Source organism: Mchenga conophoros, linkage group LG1 (genome assembly GCF_057382185.1).
Source record: "Mchenga conophoros isolate Kocher_MC1m ecotype Shallow Benthic linkage group LG1, M_conophoros_male_GT1.1, whole genome shotgun sequence".
NCBI lineage: Eukaryota > Metazoa > Chordata > Actinopteri > Cichliformes > Cichlidae > Mchenga > Mchenga conophoros.
Window position 1 is genome coordinate 30,598,374 of NC_140526.1, and position 21,779 is coordinate 30,620,152.

Below are 21,779 nucleotides of genomic sequence, written 5' to 3' on the forward strand. Positions count from 1 at the left end.
ACTTCAGTGCAAGCTTTTTAAATTAGCCAGTTATCACGCTTGTTTGGATCTTACCAGGTGATTCTGACCCGTGTAAAACAAGTTTGTTCAGTAAACTTTACAACCAACAGCGACAAGACGTCTAAAAATCGATTCCTTTTGCACGTGATCGTGGAAGCAAATGTGTTTTTAGGTTTTGTGGGTGTATGCAGAGAGAAGGGTTCTAGTTACTAGCGGTTTGACGACTGACAACGAATGTGGCCTAAGGAGGCGGACAGGCTGAAGAAACACAGAGGAGGAAGAGGAGAAACATGCACTGTTTGAATTTCTGTGTTCAGCTATGCAGATGCACGAACATTCTCCAACCATGGACAATCACGCCCTCAAAACCCAGAACAACTGTGTGTGTGCATGTGTGTGTGCACGTGTGCGCGTGTCTGGATTCCTATGTTTGTGTTTCATCCACCCATCCTTCTCAAGAAACAGTGGGCTGAAGTCAAGGTTAACCATTCTTCACCAGGATATGCGATAGGACTAACAAAGGAGGACCGGGATCATTTTCCACATCTGGGACAAGATGATACGCAACGAGATCATTATATTTGTGCTAAATCTGTGGTTGCTTTGAGAATGAGTCTATCTATATGGAAGAGGGAAGGAGGAAACCTCGTTATGCATTCCAGTCTGGTCAGACTGGATCCTTCATGATTTCATTACACCATGGAGGACTGTAAACAATGCTCAGCTAAACTCTGCTCTCCTAGATCGGCATTCTTCTGCCAATCAAGCCTCCTTTGCAGACTTGGGTTCCAATTTTGATACATACCCATTCCTCTTTCTGGCTGTCTCCTTTTTACTGCTCTGCTTTTATTTTGCCCTGAATCTGGCTTCCACTGGAAGTTTTGAGTGAGTGAATGTGTGTGTATGTAGTGGACATAGTCGTCAACTGAGGGGAAATTCCCAGGCTCTCTTTAAGCAGCAACAACTGTGCAAGCAGCTGCCTGGGGTCAAAGCCCAGGAATTATAGTAGGTTATTGCGGACTTGACTTCTTTTGTGTCCTTTATTCTAGGAATGCTATATAGCATAGCATCTGGAGTACTTTAGAGTTTTGTTAAAGCAAGATGAAATATAATTTAGGAAAAGCAATAAATGGGTAGTGTGTGCTTCTAATCTTTACTTCCTCTTCTTTGTAGGTAACATTTCGCCTGGAGTTCGAATTCAGTCGCACTACCTTCCTTGACCATCTCCGGGTTATCCTGGAGGCCAGCAGGTATGGACATCACTTTATATCTATTGGCATCCCAATTACTTTTTGCTTTGCATGTAGACAAATGTTCTGTGTTTTAATGATCAACAAAGATATTTAAAAAATAATACAAGGATAAGCGTCTCGCTGTAAGATCATCACTTCTATTTGTGGAATATTTTTGTCTTTTCAACAGTGACGGTGAAGAAAATAGCAAAGCCGATAATTTCAATGATATCTATTACTCGCTGAAGTACGAGGCAGACCTTCTCTTCACCAGGTTAGTCAGCTTTCGGGGGGTGGGTGTTGTTGTTGTTGTTTTGTTTTTTACCAAACAATACAAGCGAGGAATTTAGAAGTGCAGTGGGCTACAACAAACTGTGTTGGCATAATCTGGAAGATACTGAATGTAACTGTGGGGGAAATTAGTCGCTAGTTGTGCAGCCGGAATGGGAACTTTATGTTAATTGTTTGCTTGTTTATTTATTTACTTTTTTCTTTATTTGCTTTGACAGGGATTCTAATCCGACTCGATATGAAATCAAACCAGAGCTGTCACTGGAGGAGCCAGGCATCATCGGTCCTCCTTTCAACTTCACCTTCCAAGTGAGACCAGTTCTATCACCACCATGAGCTTAATTCAAAGTACAGCTTGGAAATAGTTTACACGATTCCCCCTGTTGTGCCTTAGATCCAGAATCTTGGATACTTTCCGGTAAAGGATTTGCAGCTAAACATCGAGATCCCAGAAATGACAAAAAACGGCAACCAGCTCCTTCAGATATCCGACTTCCATATTAACCAGGTGTGTGCAGAGCTTCAAACTGTCTATCAGTTAATACAAAAACAGAACATGAGGGACATGTGGCAGATTTTTTTATATTATAGCACTCCATGGTGTGATAACAGACGCTTACAGTGGCTAATATTAACACGCTGCATAAAAGATGCCTTGCAGACAATTAGCAGCGTAATTGTTAGAGTGGCTAGGACTAAATCATTTGTTACTCTAAGCTTTGACATAATGTAATCAGTGAGATTTTGGCACTTTGGAGCTGACGAGCTGCCACTTGGGTTTCAGTCAGTTTCCTTTCCACCTATGCTGCTTTTTTACTTTTTTGCATTTACCCTGTATCGTCAGTTGGTACTTGCGATTGTTCTGCTAAAACTCACATAAATATCAGCGGTAAATAACAACAGAAGAGCAGTGGTGGTATTGCTACTGTTTAGGGGAAAGATTGTTTGGTTAGACCTGAGCAGACCTGTTCTACTATTGAAGTTCATCATTTCTGGAAAGTTTTTCTGGAATAATACAGATTCACAGGTCTTCTTAAAATTTTGGACAAGGTCAGCATGCTGAAACTCTTAACATGTTCGAGTCTGGAGGTTCAGCCTCTGATGTTTTTAATTGGGAATGAGAGGGGCAGCTCAGGTTGAGCCATTTGGGGATAAAGTAATAGAGGCAAGGCTGAGAGGGTTGGGACATATACAGATGAGGGAGGGTGGATATGTTGGACAAAGGATGATGAAGATGGAGCTGCCAGGCAGGAAGAAAAGAGGAAGACCAGAGAGAAGATTAAATGATGTAGCGAAGGAGGACATGCAGATTGTTGGTGTGACAGAGGAGGATGTGGGGACAGGGTGAGATGAAGCTGTGGACTCCCCTAAAGGGAGCAGCCAAAAGAAGAAGGACAGAGTCAGCTCGACAGACTAACCTCAGCTACACAGCGTCCAAACCTAATCACATATTATCAGTGCATTACATTTACTTTACATTAATTGCTGAACAATAATCATTCTTTTTAGTAACATGATCTAATAAGCTCCAGCTTATCAGCATATTATTTCACTGCTTTTCTGGAAACATAACATTTTACTGCACTAAGAGGAATTTCTTACCCCCATGTCGCACCTCAGAGAGATGGTACGCACTGTTTACCACCTCAGCATGTGGCACAGAGCAGGGCATCACCTGAAGACCTGTCACGCTTCTCCAGCTTGGTAAAGTCAATAAAACCTATCAAATTCTTTCCCAGATAAAAGTTTAATTCTCAACTTATTTTCTTAACTTTTTTTTTTTTCGATCTGCTTCTTCCCACAGAACCGATCCAACACACTAACTCTTCCAATTCAATGCACAGTCAATGTGGCTTACTACAGAGACGCTGCCTTTAGAATCACTGGAGCACTTAGAATAGATACTTTACACGCGGTGAGCTTAAACCTCATCAATGGCTGCATGAATTATTATTTATCACTTTTTACAAAACTTTGGCTCTGCAGTGCTTGTAGCTGTGTCATCTGTTCGTTAAATGCGCCTGCTTGTTTTGATTTCTTCTCCAGCTGAAGTTTAAAATCCTGGAATTGGTGACCAGTGCATCAGTGGAGCTCCCCTCCTCCAGCCCCATGTTTTTACATGAAGAGAGGCCTGTCAGACATGTGAGTCGGCAACAACCAGTGCTCTAAATTGCTTCTGTCCTCGTCTGGATTTTATTCTTACCATGTGCCCGGTTCTCGAGATCAGCTGTTAAAATTTATTTCAGTGGACTTTAAGTATTCAAATAGTGTCTCGTATGTGATGTTACCATTCATGGAAAACTAAGAAGAAGAAAAAAACAAATTTTCCATCAAGCACCTCTTTTTATTAAAAAATGAAAAGAAAACAAAGTTTCTGCTTCAGCTGCGCTCATGAGCACAGAACTGAAACAGGGAATAATCACACTGTAAATGTTAGTATTGGAGCACTCATGGCTGTGTGGTGCTTAGGGACCGAAAGGACCAGCGGCACAACATGTATGAGTCAGGACTCAAACACTAATCTGTGCTGCCATCTATTGGTCATTAAAACTGTCAGACTCTATTATCTTGTTTTTTTTTAAAGAGACTGTATTTGTGGAAGTAAAAGGTGAATGGATGTACTTGATCGGTCTGTGAAAACGCTTTTTTATCAAAATTCATGAATTGTCGTTATGCTATTCTGCAAAAATCATATTTATTTAAAGCTATATATTTAAGCCAAAAATACCATTTATCACTGCCTGTGTGTACAATTCAGCCTGCGTGCTTAAGAGAAAACAAATTTTATGTGTTGTCATGTCCAACAGATAATACTAGAGATCAGGAAGGAGGGAGATTACAGAATTCCTACTTGGATTATCGTTGGAAGCACGCTGGGAGGACTCTTATTGTTAGCCCTGCTCAGCCTCGCTCTATGGAAAGTAAGTTACGTCGTGCAGTTTTTTAGTTAGCTGACTAACAGCCATTGAGTTATTAGAGGTATTTATCTAAATACCCACTTTTAGTCACTGACGAGTGACAATTTGGGGGGAGCTGTAGCATGTGATTCCCAGCATTTTCATGAGGATAATGGTTTTCCCATCCTGGAAAAAAAAACCACACCCTCTGGGGTTAAAATGTTTCCTTAAAGCACAAAGCCCCACAAACAGTTGATACTGTTCATCTGGATGTAACGTTTTAAGTGGGAGAAATATTTTGTCACTTATCCATGTGACTTCTTCAGTTTCCCCAACCTTATAAACAGTGCATGTGCACAATAACTGAAACTAGCACCACTGGCGAACAATGAGCTGTCAGTTTCTTCATTAATATGCAAATTGCCATGACTGTTTACAAGGTTGGTCGAAACCTGCAGTCAGCTCATTTTTCTACTACCTCATCTGTAAATGTGAGCTATGGTCAGATGGTTATTGTAGTGTAGGTTTAGACTGCCATCATGTGGCTGAGAATAAGATATTGTCTTTAAATAAGACTCTGACAGAAATGCCATAGTTATGTACCAAAACTGTGTAAAATGCCAGATTCTTCCATTTCTTGACTCTTGTCTGCATGTTTTCTATTTATTTCATATTCCTGTAGAAATAATGAAGCGGCTGTTTTATATCCATTACCTGGATCCTTTACTGTCAAGTAAAGGTCAAGCCAGCAATAAAGGCAGCCTCATATTTATGCTCAACACAGGATGCATTGACAGAAATGAAGAATCTGTCTGAATATGTGGAGCTGCGCTTTTTGTTTTGCGTGTATGTGTGTGTGAGCGTGTATTCATATCTTTGTGGGGACCAAAAATCCTGATCCCCTCAAGTTTGAAGGCATATTTTGAGACTCAAAATGACGGTAAGGGTTAGGGATCCATTTTTCTTGGTTAGGGTAAGAGGCTAGAGAAAACATAATGCCAGTTAGATGTCCCCACAACATATGAATACCCAACGTGTGTATGTGTGTGATTGGGGGAGGGGGTTTACTGGCTGAAATGCTTACATTTACAAGAAGCTGCTAGTCTCCCATCATATATTACAAAACTGTTTAAAAACACGTCCTTATTTTAATTTTGTGGTATTTCTACACACAAGAAAATCATCAATCTAGCACCAGCGTCAGTGCTTATATTAATATAATTAAATAGTCATCTTTTACACAAGATCTCCTGATGTATTGTTTTATGGGGAAAAGGGTCAGTCAGTTTGAACCGAAGCATCTGCCTCATGTTTCTGTATCATATTAAAGTGTAAAAATGGATTGTGTGTTATTTATTTAGGTTTTTCAGGGGGAAGAAAAATACCACTGATGATGCAGAAATTTAAAAAAATCACAAAATCACATGTATTAAATATGATCCACTAGATGTTAAAAAGCTAAATGATATTTAGTGATAGTCACCATGAGCAGATATCTAAAGGATCTGATGAACTGTCATGATATTTGGGCAGGCTAGCTGGGGATTCCAGTACACACACACACACACACAGACATTGACTGGATTTATCAGCATTGTGGTTTTAATCTTCCCCAGTATATTCCTGACCTCAAACATACCCCGAGGGATACAGACTGGACCTTGTTTTTACTTTGGATTTATTCCGAGGATATTTTTATTTCTGATCCTCCCCATACTCTCTTTAACTTTCATGTGCCTCTATATTTGGTTAGCTCCAGCATCTTAGCTGCTGATAAATTTTCTGCCTCTAATTTATTTACATCCACTTATAACAATGTTGAGCTCTCACTGAATCATTTTAACCATAACTGTCTTTCTATTTTAGATAAGTCTGTCCTGTTTGACTGAGATTAGCTCCTGAAACTCTTCTCCTTGGATAAATGACGGCATTAAAGCGTTCTTGTTGAAAAAAATGAGCACTTGTGGAGATCAAGTCATCTACGCATTCATCTCCTTCATTTAAAGGATCTTTCAGTGTCTTTTAACACTTCGGGGAGAGATGCGAGGGCTGCTGATTTTTCAAACCTGGTTTCAAAGAGCAGAGGTAATCCTGTGATGGTATTCAACACTGTATTAGTGAAATTGGTATTCCTGCACCACCTGCTGTGCCTGTTTTAACAAATGAATCTCAAAATTCACATTTATTGCTAAGATTTTAGAAAAGGCTGTGCCTAAGCAGCTTACAGCTGTCTTGGACAAATACAGCAGCCTTGATCATTTCCATTCTGGCTTTTCCAGAGCTCATTCCACACAAACAGCTCTTCTGGGAGTCTCCAGAGACATCTTGATGTGAAGTGACACAGGATAATCTTCTGGACTTGACTTGATCTTTGGCTTTAATACTGTTGATCATTGCGTTGAGATTGACAGGCTGAGACACTGTGTGGGTGTATCGAGGTCTGCTTTGGAGTGGTCTCTTCAAATCTGTCTGAAAGATCCTTATCTGTGGCTGCTTCTAATTTCAGTTCATCTTCCACTTCTCTTGCTTACTGTGTAGCACACTGGTGGGCCTGTACTGTTTCTGTTGTATCTGCTCCTTCTTCAGCACGTTTTCAGCACTTTTAAGGACATTTCTTATCATTGCCGTGCAGACGATTTTCAGTCATATATCTTTTAAGCCCCGAGATGTTTCTAACCTGCACATCTTGCATCTAGAATCTATTAAAACTTGGATGGCTGACATTTTTCTCCAATTTAACGAAGAGAAAACAGAAGTTTGTGCCCCTGACAGATTTGTGCCTACGGTAATGGAAACCCCAGGTACCTTTGCTACATTTTCTACTTTGAAAGTGTAACTTGTGACTCAGCCTTCACTTTGGATGCTCGCGTTTAATCACCGTTTCGCTCTTGCTGTTGTCACTTAAGAAATATTTCCAAGTTGAGTTCCATCGTGTCACACTTTGAATTGGAAATTGTTATTGGGACCTTCACATCTGGATTATCGCATTCACCTTGTTCACTTGTCTTAACAAAACCTCCTTTGGAACGTCTGCAGGTTGTTCAGAATGCTGCTGCGAGGCTTCTGACTAAAGTCTACCAAGTGCTCATGTGTCACACGGTTGGTAATTCGGTTGCACTGGATCCCCATTAATGTCACTTTAAGATTCTGATGTTGACCTTTAGAGCTCTGCATGGGCAAGCACCATACACCACCACCCAATGTGATGTTTGTGTATTGTATGTACGGTCGGCAAGGTCTGTCATCTCGGTTGTGGGCAAAAGACCTGCAACTGACAAATAAAGGCTATCTCATCTCATCTCATCTCATCTCATCATCTCAATAGTGAAGTTTTGTGTCCATATATTCTGCGTTCCTGAGGTCACATGATCACAACCTGCTGGTTTTATGCAAGACTGAGAACTAAAGGAAACAGAGTTTTTGTGGTCCACAGACTCCAGAGCTCTCTACATTCTTGTTGTGAATCACTTTATGATATTTTTCTTGAAAGCTGGTCAATAAATAAAATTTTACTTACTTTTATCCTTAGGGGGTGATGACTAATAACCTCGTCTACTGACTTTACATCTACAGTTTGGTGCCACATGGGTAACATGCTATTTTGAGATTAGGAACATAGTCAGCATTTTACATGGTGACTACGTCAGTATGTCAGCATTAAAATTGTGGCCTCACAGATCTGCAAGCACAGCCGCACACTCTGAAACTTCTTAGCTTTTTCTTAAGTTTGCATAAATTTTACATTTGCAGTCACAAGGAAGTGATGCAATCTGTGTGCTGCACAGTGCCCGCAATATTTGTAGCACATTTGTGTTTGCAGCATTACTTCTTATCTAACTTATCTCTGCTCTCCCACCCAGCTTGGATTTTTCCAAAGGCAAAAGAGAAAAGAAGAGGATGAGCAGGAGGTCAACGGCAAAGTGGCAGAAGAGCGATAACGCAGGCTGAGGGCCCCCAGCAGACACCCTTTCCACAGGGGACCCGACACTCAGGGACCAATCCGCCTCACCCCACCTGCTCCCACCGCTGCAGTGGCACCGCGTACACAGCTCCACACGATCATTATTGCTGAAGAAAGGCTTTTTCAGTGCACTGGATCTTTCCTGCGCCACAACCCCTGACCCCCAACAATCAGCACTGTCACACTCACTTAGCATTCCTGCACTGTTGCGACATTAGGGCCTTCTTTGTCTATGTCTTCCACTGGCCTGGATGTCATCTCTTCAGAGATCTTGGAGCTCTAATTGCGTCGGTTTCTGGCCGGAGCTCTGGTGGTTTTTCTGTCCGTTTTCTACAGAAGAATAGAGCCACTTTCAGTCGATCTGTTTCAAGATTTTCAGGCCACTATTTGCATTTGAGGCAAATGTTAGCCAGTCATTCTTTTGTCTTTTCCTGATGTGTAGGCTATTTATTTAACTCCTATGGTAAAGTACATGAAAAAAAAAACCTCAAGGGTGTTTTCCCACCCAAAAGCTACAACAAAATGTAAAGCTCTTATACTGTATATTAAAAATTCCAAGTTTAAGAAATTTTTATCTGCCATGTATTCAGTCAATTTGCATAATAATTTATGACGACAGAAAACTGAACTAAAGTCACCAGAGAACGAAGAAGATTCGTGATGTTTAACTTTTAGAGACTTTTCTTAATCTTTGGAGAAGAATCCTCTAAATGCATCATCTCTTTAAGAGTTCGTTCATTTTAAGATTAACATCCTGGGAATCATGCAGGGTGATTTTTAAAACATTTGATGCACTTTTTACTTTGTATAAAATTAACTTGAATTTTGTAAATAGTCAGTTAGCTTTTTTTATATCCTTTCAGTACTATAATGGTTTTCTGACAGTTTTCAGCGTGGTTCATGGCATTATTTTTTCTCAGTTCAGTACGTCGGCTTTGTTTCACTGAACCTGTTACAATACGAGACAGCTGCGTGCCTTTTAACATGCACTGCATCAGAGCAAAGGGTGTGCTTATAATATTAATGGGATTTTTTTATTTTATTTTTTTTTACATTTGAAGCAATTCTTAACAGAAATGTAAGTAAATGATAATCAGAAGCCGTAAACATGAGTCCAGTGATTGCACAATGTCTGGAGTTTTTTTCTCTTTGAAGAAGTGTGAAGACCTGTAATATGCCTACAAATAAAACGATATAGGTCTATGAGTGTCTTTTTCACAAGTATCTGAGCGCTTTCAGCTGCATAGAAACAGGCCTCAACAAGCATGAGTCACCATTTTTGAGATTCCAATTCTTCACATACAGAAAGGAAGAACAGAAGCTGGGATTAGATTAGATAGAACTTTATTAATCCCTCGGGTGGGTTCCTCTGGGAAATTCGATTTCCAAAAAAGCACAGCACCGACAGAAGTTACAGAGTTACAGAATATTATATATATATATATATATATATATATATATATATAAATACAGAGACAATATAAATAAAATATACCAAGGGGATAAATAGAATAAATAGGAATAAAAAAAAAATACAAGTGAATTGCACATTTCAAGTATTGAGGTCTATTGCACTGTTGACTATTTACAAAAGTATTGCACAAAAGGTATTGCACAGTGAGGTGCAGAGGCACTACAGCTTAGTTGTTCCCCCCTCCTTTGTCCTCCTGTTTCCCCTCCCTCTCCCCTCCAGAGAGGAGTTAAACAGTCTGATGGCGTGTGGGACAAAGGAGTTTTTAAGTCTGTTAGTTCTTGTCTTTGGGATTGACGAATAACAGAGAGAAAAAAGTAAATAGACATCCATCTGTTCATTTTCTTCTGTTCATCCGATTCAGTGCTGCGGGAGCACTGGAGTCTATCACAGTTGTCAAAGGGCAAAAGCCAGGAAGTAGATGGCAGGGCATCAATAGACATTAAATCTTTTTTCTGAGCATCACAGTGGAAGGAATATGATCCTGACACAAGGAAAGCAAGGAAAGCCTTTACCAGCTCAAATCAAATCACTTTTATTGTCACATCACATGTGCAGGTACACTGGTACAGTACATGCCAGTGAAATTCTTGTGTGCGAGCTTCACAAGCAACAGAGTTGTGCAAAAATACAATAACATAAGAACAAGCAAATTATAAGAATGGGTAAATAAGTTATATGAATAAATATATGTACAATATAAGACTGTATGTGCATTACTGAATGTGCATACTAAGTGTGTGTGTGTGTGTGTGTGTGTGTGTGTGTGTGTGTGTGTGTGTGTGTGTGTGTGTGTGTGTGTGTGTACATATTTTTACTTCTGTTACCTAAAGTAGCAATGGACAATATTTTAACCCATCACTATGAATAAGATGTAACGGTTATAGATTAATAAGAAAGACAAGTTCATTAAGTTCATCAGTACTGTGCAAAAGTCTTTAGTCGCCCCTTGCTTCTTTATATTTTACCTTCAATGAGTCAGACTTTCATTCTTTTTTTTAAGTGCTCTTAAGCAATAGTTTTTTGAAAGGCTTTCAGAGTTTTTATTTGTGATGCTGAATGGTGAATCATTCAAGCATTAAAAATGCAGCCAACACACCCAGTGTTGTGTCTACACATAGCAGACAACTCTCTGTTATGTGAACCCATTTTAAAATTGTATCTTTATGCACTTTGTTACTAGCAGCCTGTCACAAAAACATCATTTGTTCCTGTTTCTTTAGCTGAATCAGCAGAAACATGCCAAAGATAACCCATCATTTTTATTTTTGCATCAACAGGGTGATTTCCAAAGAACTATTAGCTCAAAACCTGGAATATCTCAGCATGTTGTGCAGCATGTCCCTATATATTGAGGAAACTGGACAAGTGGAGGTGAAAAGAAGAAGTGACAGGCCTAAACAATATCTACCACAGGTGAAGAGTATCTGACAGTAAGAATTAAAAAAAAATGCAGCAAAGACCCGACACAGGGCCTGAGAGAGACATTTGACTCTCAATTGATCCATCTACTCTTCACTGAGGCCTCGTGGTCTCAGCGGACAGTAGACGGCTGTCAAAAAGCCATCATTAAGAAAGGAACAGGGGAAAAAAAGTCTCGCCTCTCCAGAGCCCGGACCTCAACAATACTTAAGCGGTGTGGGATCATCTTGACAGAGAACAGAAGGCAGCCAACATCTAAAGAAGAGCTTTGAATATCCTTCATGAAGCCTGGAGATTCCTGAAGACTACTTAAAGAAAATACTTCAGGCTGTATTGAAGAATAAAGGTGAAGATACCAAATATTGATTTTCAAAATTTTTAGAACTGTACAATCTCCATAATATATATATATATACACACATACATATACATACCCATCTACATATATATACATACATACACATACACAAAAACCTGAAATGAATGAAAGTTTACAAATCTAGTTTAGCCCAGTCTGGCTTTTGCGAAGTGTTCCAAAAAGGGGTTCCAGACAGTCAGAAAAGAGTCTTTTGAGAAAAAAAAAGTCTTCTAATCTGATTCAAGATTCTGATGGTTTGTTTTAATACAAAACCCAGACCTTTATAAGTGTCTAATTTTCCAAGCTTAGTAAATAACATTAGCAAGTACAGTATTACATCATCAGCATACAAGCTAATTAGTGATTCAACACCTCCAACCTGGAGCCCCTTGGTGTCTGGATGCACTCTTATAGCCACAGCAAGAGGCTCCAAAATGATGGGGCTGGGGATAGTGGACAGCCCTGCTGCACCGAGCGCTGCAGAAGGAATGGGGCAGATTGGTTGTTATTTGTCAAAACAGAGCACATTGGTTCTGTGTAAATCAATTTCACCCAAGAAATGAAAGATTCACCAAACCCAAATCTGTGCAGTCACTCAAACATGCAAGGCCACTCGACCTGGTCAAAAGCTTTATGTGCATCCAAGGCCAAAACAGAGGCTCCCTTAGAATTTTTTTTCTCAGAATAGATGGTATTGAGTAATCGTCTAACATTAAAAAAGGAAAGTCTACCAGGGATAAACCCCGTCTGATCAGGATGAATAATGGATGCCAAATGTTTGTTCAATCTAGTAGCCAGGATTTTTGTAACTATCTTACGATCAAAATTTTGTGCTATCTGCCTAAAATTAGTAGGGTCAGTCTTATCTTTTCCCTTTTACAAAATGAGAGTAATATTGGCTTGACATAAAGTTTTAAGGCAATTTTCCTTCTTCTTTTGTGTTGCGCAGCATCTTAAGCACAAGTGGTGCAAGAATGTCTTATAATAATAATGGATACTTTATTGATCCCCATGGGGAAATTACTTGTTTTTCTCTGCATTTGACCCATTCACTCAGTGAAGCAGTGGGCAGCCCACTAAGCAGGTGCCCGGGGAGCAGTGCGTAGGGACGGTACCTTGCTCAGGGGTACCTCAGGGTAGCCGTTAAGTGGATTCGAACCGCCGACCTTCCGATCATGGGGCGACCACTTTACCTACTGAGCTATCCCTGCCCCACGAACTCTGGACAGAAACCATCAGGTCCCGCCGTTTTGCCATTAGAGAATGATTGCATAGCCTGGATAACCTCCTGAAGAGTAAACTCGGAATCAAGATAATCCCGGAATGAGTTCTTCAATTTAGGCAATGGGAGAGAGTCGAAGAAGCCATTAAGATCAGATTGTAACTAGAGATGGCACGATTAGGGCTGCCACGATTAGTCGACTAGTCACGATTATGTCGACTATTAAAATCGTTGACGACTAATTTAATAGTCGACGCGTCGTTTGAAGCTTTGTAAGATCACAAAGGACGCAGGAATGAGTAGCAGGATTTAAGAGTGTAATAACGGACTGAAACAGAAGATGGCAGCACTGCATGTACAAGGATGCCAGCTGCCGTTAAACCCCGAAGAAGAAGAAGCTGTGTCCCAGAATTCATAGCGCAGCCCAGCGCAGTTGTCAACAATGGCGGCAGCTAGTTAGTTTTAACTTTACTCTTATTATTCTTTCTGGGTCACAAAATAAACGTTTAACATATTTTCAGGCGAGAATGTAGCTGTGTAAACCTCAAATATCTGCTCAGTTTATCAAGACACCACATATTTTCAAAAGCGCTCCGACGTTTTCGGAGACGTCTGTTACCCACTAGCTCGTTAGCTAGGCGGGGGCAAGGCTAACTAGAGCCGTGAGAACACCGGACTCCCCGCAAATCGTTTTCAAACCCACCGCCGTCTTTCGCTACTCAGGTTAAATATATATGAGTCACTTAGATAACTTAAAAATGTTATTGTTTGGCTTTCTTTAGTATTTTATTTGTTCCTGAGTAAATCGGTTTGGCTGAGATTAAAGTTATAGTTTTTGCACAGCTAAAACTGTCAAGCAGACAGCTGATTATCAGAAGTGTGAGACGCTGGAGAATATACTCCGGTGTCCTGTTATATTTTAGAAAGCAAGGAGTTTATTAAACTTCACCGAAACAATCTGCAAATTTCATTAAAAATTAATAAACTACCATCTTGTCTTTATTTTTAGTTAGCACAAACACTTCAAGCTGTAAGCTAATGATAGTTATATAAGACCAGATGCTGCTGGTGCAATAAGCTGTACGTCCAATGGATGATGATCTGATTAGTCGACTAATCGCAAAAATAATCGGTGACTAGTCGACTATCAAAATAATCGTTTGTGGCAGCCCTAGGCACGATACCACTTTTTTATGTCCGATACCGATACCGATATCATAAATTTGGATATCTGCCAATACCGATATGAATCCGATATAGTGTTTTAATCAACAAAACTGTTTTTTTAAATATCTTGCTGCATTTTGTATAGGTTCATACTCAAGTTTAAAACAACAACTACACTAAAGCTATTCTGTTATACCTGTATGCAAAAAAAAAACCATTTCATAGTTCAGCAATACTGATCAATCTAATAAACTTAAACCTACACCATCCTCCCTATTCTGGTATTTTAAAGAGTTAGTTAGGTTGCTTAATATTTACGCTAAGTAAATATTAAGCAACCTAACTAATAGGGTTCCAACTCCTAGCAACAACAAAAATAAATAAATAAAAAATAGGGAACCACTTCATGATGCTTAATTGACGTAAACAACCTTAATTTGATGCAGTGTGAAAAAAAAATGCACAGAAATAAATTATTTTTCAATATATTAAAATATTAAATAGATTCAACATCTTTCTTCAACAAAATTGCAGACTGCACAGATGGTACCTTCCCAAAGGAAAAAGTACTATAGCTTACTAGGGTATATATATTAGACTTAATAGTTACTATATACCAGTGGTTCTTAACCTTGTTGGAGGTACCGAACCCCACCAGTTTCATATGCGCATTCACTGAACCCCTCTTTAGTGAAAAATAAAATATGATTTTTTTCAAATTCAAGACATAGATATGCTTTTTATTGGTGCACAAAATGAGCCGTGCATGTCACGGTGGAGGCTCTGCTGAACCCCTGAGACCGATTCACCGAACCCCTAGGGTTCGATCGAACCCAGGTTAAGAACCACTGCTATATACAGTAATGGACTTCTATTCATTTTGCATCAAATTAAAACTTTGGGTGTCAGATAATTATTTATTAAAAGCTAGACATTTTAAATGAGAATAAGAAAGAAAAGTATGTCTTTGTGCCCCCTTTTCCCTGTTAATGCCCTATCGGCCCCCCTGGCTAAACTTTGCTAGATCCGCCCCTGCACAGTTACCAGCGTCAGCTACGTAGAAAAAGATCCTGGTGTAGAAAGTAATATTAAATAAATTCTAACAACAGCTTATCAAGGTTAAACGTGCTGCTGTTGTTCAGCCGCTGGTTTCCTCTTTCTGGTGCAAAGTGGGCCCAAAGCAAACAACAATGCCGGGTTGCTAGCGAAGCTCCACATGCTATCCAGACCACCGACAGGTCCCGCATGCCACAGCCGCTCTATCACGTGATGCATACTGCTCCGAGTGCTAACGTTCTGAGGCGAGTTACGGCGTGTTGCAAGTTTTGTGAGGTGCTTTCGTGATATTTAATGGATCGGATTACATTTTTTATTTTTCTCCGATATCCGATCCAGTAATTTAGGTCAGTATCGGACTATACCGATACATAATATCGGATCGGTCCATCTCTAATTGTAACACATTATGCTTAAGAGAATATAACTCACTATAGACCTCACTAAAGCGACGGTTTATATCAATTGGGTTAGTTAAAAGAGTTCCTGCTTTGGATTTAATGCTATGTGATCCATCTACTCTTCACTGAGGCCTCATGGTCTCAGCGGACAGTAGACGGCTGTCAAAAAGCCATTATTAAGAAAGGAACAGGGGAAAAAAAGTCTCGCCTCTCGAGAGCCCGGACCTTAACAATACTTAAGCGGTGTGGGATCATCTTGACAGAGAACAGAACAAAAGGCAGCCAACATCTAAAGAAGAGCTTTGAATATCCTTCATGAAGCCTGGAGATTCCTGAAGACTACTTAAAGAAACGTTCTGAGGCGAGTTGCTCTTGTAGCTTGAACACCCTTCAACTGTCGTGATAACAACATACCAGGTTTATCCCCAAACTGGAAATGCTTTTGTCGCAGTTTCCAAAGTAAATTACTGACTAGGCCACTCATTATATCATTATATTCATATTTTAATTTCACTATCTCTTTATAATCCACAGGAGATTTAGAAACTTGATATGTTCTTTCCAGGCCAAGAACACTATTGATTTCCGATAGACGTTTCTCTCTTTCTTTTTTAAGAGCTGAAGTATAAGAGATTATTTCGCCCCTCAAAACAGTCTTCAGTGCTTCCCATAAAGTTGAATCGGATACCTCACCATTATCATTTAGTTCTATGTAATTCTTCAATTTACAGGTTATATTCTTAACAAAAATGTCATCCTTAAGAAGGTTAGCGTTAAGTCGCCAAGCGAAAACCTGTTTTGGAAGTGAAAGATTTAGTGATATTGTTAAGGGGCTATGGTCCGATGTTATAATACTTGGAGTTGGTGACTTGAGAAATGAGACTTTTTTTGGGGGGGGGGGGTTGTTTCTGTGTTATATTTTGGAAATTTAAAATAAAATGATCAAAAAAAGAACTGTACAATCTCTGTTTTGGTGTTTGCACATTTTAATAGACGACTGCACCAGCTCCCATTCTCCCAAAATATAAAGAAATCTGGGGTGAATCATGACTTTTGAGCAGTACAGTACTCGTGATGAATTCAGGAATAAAGAGCAATTTGAGAGAATAGAATTAGAGGACTGTTATGACTAAAACTGGGGGATTACTCCTCAAGAAATTGCACTTATGCAGTGCATACCCAAACCCGAAGGAAATAACTTGTGACCAGAGATGGGCAGTAACGCGTTACTTGTAACGCTTTACTGTAATCTGATTACTTTTTTCAGGTAACGAGTAAAGTAAGGGATTACTATTGCAAAAACGGTAATTAGATTACCGTTACTTTCCCGTAGGAACGCTGCGTTACTGCGTTACTAAAACCGTGATTTTTTTGCCAGAATGTCTCATGACAGTGATGTAAGCAAGTGCTACGTTCATGACAACAGCTGTGCGCAGATCAACAATGGATAATATATGGAATGCAGGAGAGAGTATGAGCGTGCAGCGTTTAAAGCGTGGAAGTACTGACCTTATTTTGAGTTTAATTCCATAAAAAGTGACAAAAACATTAGCGTCCGTTGTGCGTGGGAAGAAAACTTCTCTTTACAGCGAAAAAAACCCTAAACTTCCAAGTGCGCTGAGAAACTCGTGGATTCTTCAACTGACCGCCTTGGCACACCTGCACCAGGGCAAGCCTCCGCCTACGCTACTCCTGCTTTACAGGTGAAAATAGAGCAACAGGACCGCTAGTCTTTGATGTTATTTATTTTCTGCTGTGTTTTACTTGCATCTATTTGAAAGAGTGAGTGTAAACACAAAAAAAATATTTTATGTGCTGGAATGTGCAGAAAATAGGTTTAAATATTAAACAAATTTCTTCCAGTCAGAGAATGTTGCATATAATTAAATTTTTGCTTGATGCATAAAGTTAAAAGATTAAAACTAATAAAACAAGTTTTAAAAACGGACTTTTCCATTTGATTACATTTTGTATGATGGATTATGTAGACAAAGTAGAATTGGGCTGAAAGATCTATCGCTTTATCACCTCTTCAGGTTGTAAATTGTGTTTTTAAAAAGTAACTAAGTAACTAAGTAATTAATTACTTTTGAAAATAAGTAATCAGTAAAGTAACGGGATTACTTTTTGGGGGAAGTAATCGGTAATTAGTTACTGATTACTTTTTTCAAGTAACTTGACCAACACTGCTTATGACACAAAATTCAGTTTTAACACTGGACAGGGACAACTCGAGTATTCAAGAAAAAGGGATCATTATAACATCCACAAGTGAAAACAATGAATCATGCTCTTAAATTGGAGGACCACACTATTAACTAAAGACAGTAGCATAACCTCAATTTTACCAGACGCACACAAACTCCAGCAGCCCATGTTTACTGTATTCCTGCTTGATTCAGTCCAGTTCCTTTAAATGTTCATCACTAATGCATAATATCAAGTAGGACAGGTCCTAAAGCCCATGTGAATATATTTCGCTGTTTCTCTGACTAACAGTGAGAAAACACAATTGAAGTTTGGTTAGGTAAATATTCACATCAGAGACCCCTGACCAGCCTGGCTGAATTCTTTTGCTCGAAGTTGATTAATCATCAGAATCAGAATCAGAAACTTTATTGTCATTGTCATGAGAACAACGAAATTAAGAATGGTCCCCGATCATTGCATCATCCCTAGCAATATCAAAATATAAATAAAACAATAAAATTCAATAAATAAAATAGATAGAATACTTAAAATACTAATAAGATATAACAGTAAAACATTCACATACATTCCCACACACATGCTTCAGACCGTGCATAGATTAACACAAGAGTGGCGTGATGGACATTTTTTTGTAGTATTCAGATGTGTTATTGCAGTTGGATAACAGCTGTGTTTGAGTCTATTAGTCCTTGCTCTGATTGCCCTGTACCGTCTGCCTGAGGGCAACAGTTCGAACAGGGAGTGGCCAGGATGTGAGGTGTCTTTTATGATGTTTTGGGCCTTTTTAAAACAGTGGGCGTTGTGTAGAACTTCCAGTGTGGGGAGAGGGCAGCCAGTGATCTTTTGGGCGGTGTTAATGATCCCTTGGAGTGCTTTCCTCTGAGCCCCTGTGCAGCTAGTGTACCAGATGCATATGCAGTAAGTTAGAACACTCTCAATGGTGGCTCTGTAGAAGGACACCAGCAGTTTCTGTGTGATGTTATTCCTCCTGAGAATTCTCAGGAAGTACAGTCTCTGTTGGGCCTTTTTCAGCAGCTCGGAGGTGTTCACACTCCAGGAAAGGTTCTCCTCTATATTGACTCCCAGGAAGCGGAAGCTTGCCACCCTTTCTACACAGTCCCCATTTATGAATAGTGGTTGGATCTCTGCCTTTTTCCTTCTGAAGTCTATTATGAGTTCTTTGGTTTTTGAAGTGTTGAGGAGGAGGTTATTGGCCTTACACCATGACGTCAGCTGCTCCACCTCGTCTCTGTACGTAGACTCGTCTCCCTTGGAAATGAGCCCCACCACTGTGGTGTCATCTGCAAATTTCACAAAGATGTTGCTGTGGTGGCGAGGAGTGCAGTCGTGTGTGTAGAGAGAGTAGAGCAGTGGACTGAGCACACAGCCCTGGGGTGAGCCAGTGCTGAGACTCAGGGCTGAGGATGTGTGATGGCCAACTCTGACTCTCTGTCTACGGCCCGAGAGGAAGCTATTGATCCACATGCAGGTGCTGTATGGAAGCCTCAGGTCTTGTAGCTTGGCCACCAGTTTGTGTGGAAGGATGGTGTTAAAAGCTGAGCAGTAATCCACGAAGAGCATCCGCACATAGCTACCATGCTCTTCCAGGTGAGTTAATGCAGCATGGAGTGCTGTGGCTACAGCGTCTTCCGTGGATCGGTTTGCTCTGTAGGCAAACTGGTGTGGATCCAGGCTGCGGGGCAGGGCTGCTGTGATGTGTCTGCGGACCAGCTTCTCAAAGCATTTCATTACCACTGGGGTGAGTGCCACCGGTCTGTAGTCATTCAGGCCGGTGATGTGGGGCTTCTTAGGCAAGGGGACTATGGTGGAGGACTTCAGGCAGAGTGGGACAGTCGCCTGTGCGAGGGATTTGTTGAAAATCCTGGTGAAGATCCCAGCCAGCTGTCCTGCACAATCCCTCAATATACGACCTGGCACACCATCAGGACCCGCCGCCTTCCTCGGGTTAACAGCCTGCAGCATGCGCCTCACCTCGTGCTCTTCCAGGGTGAGGGTGGTGCTGCTATGGGTGGCGTGTTGCTGCTGTGGCTCCAATACCTCCGGTACCCTGGTCTCAAAGCGGGCAAAGAAGATATTCAGCTCCTCTGCCAGCTCCAGGTCACCGTCCGCAGCTCCGAGATTGATCTTATAGTTGGTTAGGTGCTGGATGCCTTGCCACACCTGCCGGCTGGTATTACTCTTCAAATGGTCCTCGATCCTCCTCCTATAGTCCCCCTTTGCCTCTCTGATGCCTCTCTTCAGGTTGGATCGGGCTGTGGTGTAGTAATCCCTGTTGCCAGACCTGAACGCAATGTTCCTCTCCTTCAGCAGCTGCCTGACCTCCCGGGTCATCCAGGGCTTTTGGTTGGGATAAGCCCGGATCCGTTTGACTGCTGTAACAGTGTCTATGCAGTGTTTTATATAGCAGAGGACACCGTCTGTGAACATTTCCAAGTCCTGATGTTCAAAGATATCCCAGTTAGTCCTGTCAAAACAGTCCTGCAGCTGCTGAGGGCACCCTCTGGCCATATGGTAATATTCTTTGTGATGGTAAGAGCAGTTTTCTTGAGGGGGGCATATGCAGGGATTAGAAACAGTGACAAGTGGTCAGACTGACCCAGATGTGGCAAAGGTCTGGCCCTGTAGCCCATTTTGATGTTGGAATAAACTTTGTCCAGAATCTTGTCACCCCTAGTGGCACACTTGACGTGCTGGTGGAATTTGGGGATTGCTCTTTTTAAGTCTGCGTGATTGAAGTCCCCTGCTACGATATGTACAGCGTCAGGGTAAGTGCTCTGTTTATTATTGATGTTTGTATGCAGGAGTGCGATCGCAGAGTTAGCATTAGCATCTGGTGGTATGTAAACAGCTGTTATTATGACAACGGTGAACTCCCTAGGTAGGTAGATGGGCCTGCATTTAACAGTCAGATATTCAATGTCCGGTTATGCTCAGAAGACCTGGTTATGCTTCTGTGCGTCAGAGGAAATACTGAAAGTCACATATACTGGGGGTTAAAGGGAGCCCAACAACTATATTTTTCATTCAAAGATAACCTGCTGCTAGCTTCATATTTACTCTTCTCATCTTTGCCAGAAAATGAAGAAGACAGAAATATCTCCCAAAAATAATGACCTATTTCTTTTATCAGCCTAAAGCAGTACTCTGACTAACTCTGTGTTCTACATTCATTAAAGTGTGTGACTTATCGGATTCCATATTTCCTTATATGCAATCAGTCCTCCTGGGATCTTGAGGATTCCACGCAGTATCTTTGCTTTTCCCGGGATTGCGCTCTTCTGGCATGCTTTGTAACCATGTTCTGATGGCTGCTTTCAGCAGGATAACACATTAAGCCATGATGAGAAATTCACATCATGGGTTTGCAAATGTGCAGTAACTGTGTGATGCTACCATGTCAATATGAACCAAAATCTCTGAGGAATGTTAAAGCTGTGCCACGGAGAATTAAAGCAGTTCTGAAGGCAAAAGGGGATCGAAGCCAGTACTAGCAGTCAGTAAATTACACAAAATATCAATTTAAAAAAAAAACAGCAGGCCAACCAATAACTGAAATGAATAGAATAAAGTAAGAAATTTGCATTTTATTAAACAGCACTGACTACATAGCCACCTGCTGGTCAGAGCAATTTAAATTCTACAGGTTTCTGCCAGGCTTAGGTGCTGTCAATAAATCAAAATAAATTTGAATCTATAAACAAAGAAGAATCATTTCAAATGCTTCATATCGACTTAAAAACATAACTAACTAAATTAACTTTAGAGTGTTTACATCATATTAGGTATTTTGTGATAACAGATTGGATTCAACCAGCGGACACATGGGCACAATCTGACATCAAGAGTGTTGCCGTGAAAGCATATTGACCCCCGAAGAGGAAAAGCCGCAATATTTGATAAAGAAAAAAAAAGACAGAGGTAGCTAAAAGAAAACAGCCACACAAACACAGCCCAAGGCAAGCAGCAGAATATATTACCATACAATATAAGTGCGGTTACATTAACATATATTACCACATCCCATTGCAAATGTGGATTAGTAGACATGAAATATTAAAGTCTGAGCATT

At 40.4% G+C, this 21,779-nt stretch overlaps 1 protein-coding gene across 1 annotated transcript in view; it reads left to right on the forward strand.

Annotated features, from left to right (window-relative positions):
- Nucleotides 1-9,582, forward strand: part of itga11a (integrin, alpha 11a) — a 53,477-nt gene extending 43,895 nt beyond the window's left edge. The window contains exons 22-30 of the mRNA XM_085274605.1: nucleotides 1,174-1,250; nucleotides 1,423-1,506; nucleotides 1,742-1,832; nucleotides 1,918-2,031; nucleotides 3,144-3,227; nucleotides 3,328-3,438; nucleotides 3,570-3,665; nucleotides 4,331-4,444; nucleotides 8,281-9,582. Of these exons, the coding sequence (XP_085130731.1) occupies nucleotides 1,174-1,250; nucleotides 1,423-1,506; nucleotides 1,742-1,832; nucleotides 1,918-2,031; nucleotides 3,144-3,227; nucleotides 3,328-3,438; nucleotides 3,570-3,665; nucleotides 4,331-4,444; nucleotides 8,281-8,358 (849 nt within the window). The 3' untranslated portion in view covers nucleotides 8,359-9,582. The remainder of the gene's footprint in view (nucleotides 1-1,173; nucleotides 1,251-1,422; nucleotides 1,507-1,741; nucleotides 1,833-1,917; nucleotides 2,032-3,143; nucleotides 3,228-3,327; nucleotides 3,439-3,569; nucleotides 3,666-4,330; nucleotides 4,445-8,280) is intronic.
- Nucleotides 9,583-21,779: the final 12,197 nt, after the last annotated feature.